We start from the raw sequence: 6866 nt of genomic DNA, 5'->3' as shown, positions 1-6866 counted from the left end.
GAGACACACTGATTAAGCGCCGACCAGGTGTTTACCACTGGAACACGCAGTGCATAAAGCACCAATCAGGAGAGGGGGCGAGAAGTTGGATTGAGTTAGTACATGCGCATAATAGGATGATTTATGTAACCATTTACAATAAAAGGACGTGGAAAACTCCCACGAGGGCGCTCCACTGGAACAGACTGACGGACTTGGCTTTATTTATTGCAACAAATAAGCGCAGGATCCACTAAGGTAGAGGAGGAACTTTGTCACAGTATGTACAATAGCACAATGGGACCCTAGGCTCTATTGTAATAATCATTTCCGTAGTGCTATCTGGGTACAGGAGGTGACCTTGCACGCTGAGGCTGGGGTTTATTGTACAGCTGAGCCATTCCACCAATCCCCTCTTGCTGTTTGACTCCTCTCAGTCTGTTCTTCATGCCCTCCCTGCCACGCTGCCCTAACACTGAAGTAACCAGCAGGACTCAGAGCACTAGCAGGAACAGCTGTTCCAGAGGGCGAGTGCTGAGCACCAACCTGTCAATGCAGGGAGCACTGCCAGAGATCGCTGATGGAGGAGCTCACACATCAGAGCAAGAGTGCATGGATGAGCAGCATGAAACAAACCCATCTGTGGGGTTGGGGGAATTACACCCATGACCATGATTTAAACTAAGCCTCTCCCTGAATGAATGCGTAAAACCCAGAATCCAGCCCTCGGATCTGACAAGGAGCGAGCGATCCCTGCTGAAGTGTGCTGGGAACAAACAGTCCTGCAGAGCACAGGTAGCACAGAGGTGCGAAAGGAGAGGCCTCTCAGAGCTGCTACAGCCGAGATGTCTTGCTCTCGTGGGAAGGAGACAGCACTAGCCACAGCTGAGTCAGTCGGTAATGGACTGGACTCAAAGGGGAGCAGCACGATAAGGTCAGACAATTGAGGCACGTCCATCATCTTGTGTTCCAGCCAAGCAGACCAAGCTGGCTCGCCAGAGTGTTGCTGGAAGCCTTTGGCAAACAATCCCCTTCCTCTGCTTGTGCCTGTCTGTTGGCGGAAATACCCAGCGCTACATCAGCCTGAGAAGGAAAGATGCCATCACAATAAGAACCTGGGGGTGTTTCCGGACACACATCGGACCCAACAGCTTTGCAAGCTGCAGGGAGATAAAGCCAGGGTGTTCTGCTTGAGTTTCTCACTGGTTGTGTTACAGTGACACATAGAAATTCCATGTAACACTGGAATGGGAGCAAACACAGGGCCTTCCAATGCACAGTCAGGTATCCTGCATTCCCACTCCTGATCTGCCCGCCTGCCCCACACTCCTGCTTCTGCGGTGACACCTCTGAACTAAGAAATGAAAGCTCTGCCCTTAGACAAAATACAGCCCCTGGATCTGATCTGCCTGCCCCATCAGCTGCCCCCCATGTGCTGCTCCCGCTGGGCTGTCTCACAGAAGAATGACAAAGGCAGGGAGGTTTGAGGGATTGGATGCTTTTAATAGCCAGAAAGTCCAGCTTGCCAAAGAGATTTCAAAAGCTGCTCTCCAAATACCCAGCAATTCCAGTGGGCCTCACCTACACCAGCAAACTTTGGCTAAAACATTCCCCACTATTGCTACCATTAATTCAGTTCCCCAAGCAGCAGAGCCAACAGCAGCACTAGTGGGGAGAAGATGCTCGTGCCCTATAGCTGGTATTAAGTGCCACATATGTCATGGAGACCTGCTCTGAGCATGTGACATGGTGGATAAAATGCTGGCATTTGCCTGCAGTCCTCTGTCTACCTGTGCTCTCGCCACACTTCCGCGGTGGGAGCTCAGCTAGTATTAATGAATGAGAGCGATACACATATACATTGCGGGGGGAGAGGGAAGTTCCTAGTATGTACCAAGCAGTTTGTCTCACTCTGGGAGAAGAGACTCTTTTATAACACTGGCACTCAGGAGGTCGTCTCTAAGGCAGAAGGCTTTTGTTCCGGTAGCACTGTAGGGGTCCTGCCTGCCTGCCACATGTCCTAGACGAGTCTACATGAGGAACCTGGAGAGGTCGTCCTTGATTTCAGCTTCATCCCAAGGCCCATGGATGTTGTCTTTGAGCAGCTGCAGCCGGATGAGGCAGTAAGGACACAGGCATGAAATGGAGACCAGCAGAAGGGCAAAGAGAAGGGCGGCGACGCCTGAGATGGTCAGAAGCCCAGCCAGCGCAGACAGGGCGAAGAGCAGGGTCACCCCCACATAGCAGCAGGGTGTCCGTGCTTTGAGCTTCTTCTGTAGCATGGGCCACAGGGCAAAGATCTGGATGGCGAAGGTGACCATGGCAAAGGTGTGCAGGGAGCGGGGCAGCCGGGAGGCCAGGCACACGGAGGCGAAGATGGCCATGTTGAGGGACAGCGTGCTGGAGACGATGGCGGCATTGGCCCCATAGTCGAAGAAGATCAGGTGCCCCAGGAGCATGAGGACTGACATGGCGTAGATGGTGTCCGTGCTGATTGACTCCGTCAGGGTCTTCAGCACCGGGGAGAAGCCATAGGTGAAAGCTATGAACACCAGGGTGCTCTTCAAGTCCGCCCACCGGGTCCGACCGCTCTCCTTCCTCCCCATCCCCAAGTCTATGACATCAAACAGGATGTAGCCAATCAGGGAAGAGGCCAGCCCAGCCCCGAACAGCCACTGTGGGGTCAGCAGTCCATCGTCCATGTACCACCAGATGACAACGAAGACGCAGACGCTGCACAGCTGTTGAATCACCACCCCGGACTCAAACACCACTGCCCAATACTGGTACTTGCGGGCGTAGATGTTCTTCCGCAGCTCCTCCAGGAACCGGTGGTCCACATAGTTATCTGGGAAGGGCTGCCTCTCATACAGCACCTTCTGCCAGCACTTCCCAGGGCTCGCTTCTACCTGGGCAAAGACCATTCTCCCAGCACAGCCCTGCTGCGTCAGCAGCCTCTTGGAGTGAGATCCCTTCACACAGACCTAGGAGAGCCACGCACAGGGGAGGGCTTGTTCTCCAGGAGTGCACAAGTGGAAGGTTTCTGTAGTCCCCTCCTCCGAGAAGGGCTCATCACAAAGCACTCAGAGCTCTGCGCATCAGGCTAGGGCTGAGAGTCACCTCTTCGTTCTGTGCAGAGCCCTGCCAGCCCCTAGAAAACAAACGCACAACGGATCACTCAACTGCTGGGCAATGCAGACAAGAGATTCAATGACTGAACTCGGATCCCCAGGCAAGGCCCGGGAGCTCTTTGAGAAAAGCAGGAGACGTTGCACAGAATAAGCTACTGCACTGCTGTTAGGGAAGCCACATTCAGTTCCCTTGGACTCTCTCACACACTGCTAGCCAGATGGCTTCTGTCATATGAGCATCTTCGGGTGCTTTTTCTGGTAACTACAGATTAGAACAGAGACCTAAGAGTTGGCATTCCTGGATTCTGTTCCCAGCTCCATCCCGAGCCCATGCAACCTTGAGCAAGTCCCTTAATCTCTCTGAGCAGAACCAAATACCAAGCAACCTACTGGGCAGTGGCTGCAGAGAGAATTGCATGGAGAGCTCTGGGTCCTAGCACTGTCGTGCAGCTGAGCCCCTTGCCTGCACCATGCATGCTGCAGGACAGATGGCGGGGAAGGAAGTTAGCCAGAGGCAAAGGAGCCAAGCAGCCCCTGCATGGGGTTAGGCTGGGTCTGTTCTGCCCCTCCACGGAGCAGATGGGAATCCTTTATTAAAAGGGGTAAAATTCAAGCCCTGATCTATGTTCCCTCTAAGCTGTGCAGCCGCACAGCAGGCTATCAAGGGCCATGCAGGCAGGCAGAGGTGCCCCTCTCCCAGCCCCGAGCTGCTGTGGCAAGAGAGGGCTGGGGGGAGTACTCTCTCCCCACTGGGGCCCCAAGGCAGCCTGCACCCCAGAGCCCTCATCCCCAGCCAGAGCCCTCAGCCCCCAACACCCCTACCCCAGCCCTGAGCTCCCTCCCACACCCCAAACCCTTCATCCCCAGTCCCACCCCAGAGCCCTCACCCCCTCTGCACCTCAACCCTCTGCCCCAGCCCTGGGCCCCCTCCCACACTCTGAATTCCTCACCCCCACCACACATCACCTCCATATTGGTGCACATAACAAAATTCATTCCACACATGGATGTAAAAAATTAGAGGGAACATTGGCCCTGATGTCTTATTCCTGTATCTTTTTTGTTCCACTGTCCTACGTCCAAGTGAACTCTGGACAGTGACTCTCTTACACGCACTGGAGGAAAAGCTGACTGCACTGATGGCAGTGGGAGTTTTAACATAAACTTCAAGGGAGTCCAGATTTCACCCATCACATTTCTCGTCCTTCAGCAGAAATGAATGGTTTAGGTTCTCATGCCCTAGCACAGTGCTGCAATGTTGGGCATTCCCCAGGCTGCAGGAATGGCTTTATATAAATGAGGAAATCCCTGGTTGCAGTGGATTTTTTTTTTTAATGGAAAACTTTTCTAGGCCAAATTTCACCTGATTCTTTCAATTTTGAAAAAAGAGAGTGAAAATACCTTTACGCTACAGGCAAAGAGGAATTTTTCTTGACTGTAAATACTCCGGAACTCATGAACGAGACCGAACTATAAATCCAATCGCGTTAGTGTTTGGAAAGGGCTTGTGGATGAAACACACCAAGGACTCACTGTTACCTTGTAGCGAGGCCTGGGATGCAGGAACCATTATATCTCTGAAGTCTGCCCGCTAAGGCCCCAGGTTTGCAATGAGCGGTGTGTGGATGGATCTCTGTGCCAGCACAGTGCCCCATGGAGACCAGCTGAAGGGAGCTCATTGCAGGATTGAGAACAGCTCAATTCTCAGAAGTTGAGCCCATTCCCCGCTCAAGGAAAGCCTGAGTAAACATGCCTGGTTTTGCAACATGCCCCAAAGATTACCAACTCTGTGCTTGGGCAGAGCAAATGGCATGGGGTTAAATCCTGAGACCTGTGCTGAGAACACCCTGCCTCAGCCCAGGGACAAACAGCTCAAGGGACTCCCAGCCCCAGAGGCACCCCACTTCCCCAGATCTCAACTCCTGGGTGAAAACTCTAGGAGGGGAAGAGACAACAGGAGCCAAACCCTGGAGAGCTGTACAGATCAGACACATGGGGAGCAGAGGACTGTACACATCAGAGGTGTGTGCACTCACGGCTGTACGGATCAGGGGGTGTGGGGGCTGTGGCTGTACAGATCAGAAGTGTATGCAGGGCTGTACAAATCAGGGGTATGTGACTGTGCAGATCGGGGGCGTATGCAGAGCTGTACGGATCAGGGGTATGTGTGTGTGGCTGTACAGATCGAGGTGTGGGGGGGTCTGCTGGGCTGGGGTGGGGGAGAGTGTGGGCCTGTACAAGCTGGGGTGTAGGCGGGGCTGTGTAGGTTGGGGTGTGTGAAGCAGGGGACTGAACAGATCAAGGGGGTGGGAAGCAGGCAGTTGTACAGATGGGGTGTGCGGGACGTGTAGGCTGGGTTGTACAGGTTAGGATGTGTGTGGAATGGGGAGCTGGGTCGAGGGGTGTGGGGCAGGGGGGCTGTAGAGATTAGTGTGGAGGACAGGCGGTTGTATAGAGGGGGTGGTGGGCAGGACTGCATAGATCAGGAGGTGTAGGCAGAGAGGCTGTACAGGGCAGGGGGTTGTAGGTGAGGGGCTGTGCAGGTTCGGGGGGTATAGGTGGGGCGAGGGGCTGTACAGTGCAGAGTCTTGTGAGGTGATGGGCCGTACAGATCGGGGTGTAGAGGTCAGAGTGTTGTGGGTGGGGGGCTGTATAGATCTGGGAGGGGTGCAGGCTGGGCTGTACAGGTTAGATGAGTGTGGGGGTGGGGGTTTGCAGAGGTTGAGGGGTGTAGGTGTAGCAGGGGGCTGTACAGCGCAGGGTGTTGTGGGTGGGGGCTGTACAGAGCGGGGTGTAGGCGGGGCTGTAGAGGTCAGAGTGTTGTGGGTGGGGGGCTGTATAGATCGGGGAGGGGTGCAGGCTGGGCTGTACAGGTTAGATGTGTGTGGGGTGGGGCTTGCAGAGGTTGAGGGGTGTAGGTGTAGCAGGGGCTGTACTGCGCTGGGTGTGGGGGGGGGGGGCTGTACCGTGCGGGGTGTGGGCGGGGCTGTAGTGGTCAGAGTGTTGTGGGTGGGGGGCTGTATAGATCGGGGAGGGTGCAGGTTGGGCTGTACAGGTTAGATGTGGGTGGGGGCTGCACAGGTCGGGGGTGTAGGCGGGGCGGGGGTGCACAGGTCAGACACGCGGGGCGGAGACGCAGCGCGCCCCCGGCGGAGCTCCGGCAGCAGGCGGGGCTGGGACCCGACACTGCCGCACCGACCCCCCGGCTCCCCCGAGCGGGAGCGGGCCCCGCAGGGGGCCGTGCTGGGCTCCTCGCTCCTGCTGCCCCGAGCCGCGGCCTTTGCTGCCAGCAGCGCCCCGGGGCAAGGAGCCCCCGCTGCGAACCCGAGCGGGCAGCGCGGCTGGGCACGGGGCAAGGGAGGAACCGGGGTTCGGTACCTGGGCCTAGGCCGCTGGGAAGCCGCTTCCTGTCTGCGCGGGTGCGAGTCTCTCCCCGCCATGTAGGCAGGGCCTGAGCCTGTCACCGCGCGGGCGCTGCCCCCTGCCGGCTCTGCAGCGAGACACGCCAGCCTGCGCCGGGCCGGGGAGCGGGAGCGATCCGGGCACGGCGCGCTGCTGCCAGGGGTGCGAGAGCGTGGGGCCGGACCAGGGCCGGAGCTAGGGGGCCAGATAGAGAGTGTGGAAAATATGGACATTTGGGGGAGGGGTGTTAATAATTGTGTATAAAACAAAGCCCCTGATATCTGGTCTGGGCCCCCTCGCAGGAGACCGGATAAATCCGAAATATCCAGGGTCACCCCAAGCAGCCTGTCCGAT

General features: G+C 56.3%; 1 protein-coding gene across 2 annotated transcripts; it reads right to left on the bottom strand.

The window, feature by feature from the left end:
• Positions 1 to 206: 206 nt before the first annotated feature.
• On the bottom strand, positions 207 to 6623 carry PIGC (phosphatidylinositol glycan anchor biosynthesis class C). 2 transcript variants are annotated; one of them, XM_039483544.1, is made up of 2 exons: positions 6489 to 6623; positions 207 to 3130 (listed from the first exon to the last, which is right to left on the bottom strand). In XM_039483544.1, the coding sequence occupies exon 2, from the start codon at positions 2901 to 2903 to the stop codon at positions 2010 to 2012; it is 894 nt and encodes a 297-aa protein (XP_039339478.1). In that variant the 5' UTR covers positions 2904 to 3130; positions 6489 to 6623; the 3' UTR covers positions 207 to 2009. The 2 variants fall into 2 exon arrangements, with proteins under 2 accessions (XP_039339478.1, XP_039339479.1); XM_039483545.1 differs by lacking the exon at positions 6489 to 6623 and adding an exon at positions 4650 to 5937.
• Positions 6624 to 6866: the final 243 nt, after the last annotated feature.

This window comes from Mauremys reevesii, linkage group 8 (genome assembly GCF_016161935.1).
Source record: "Mauremys reevesii isolate NIE-2019 linkage group 8, ASM1616193v1, whole genome shotgun sequence".
Lineage (NCBI taxonomy): Eukaryota > Metazoa > Chordata > Testudines > Geoemydidae > Mauremys > Mauremys reevesii.
The sequence above is the reverse complement of the archived record's forward strand: the minus strand, read 5'-3'. Positions and strand labels throughout refer to the sequence as shown.

Excerpts from the sequence above, each read along its gene's own strand:
- PIGC (XM_039483544.1), bottom strand. The coding sequence starts at position 2,903 with ATGGTCTTTGCCCAGGTAGAAGCGAGCCCTGGGAAGTGCTGGCAGAAG.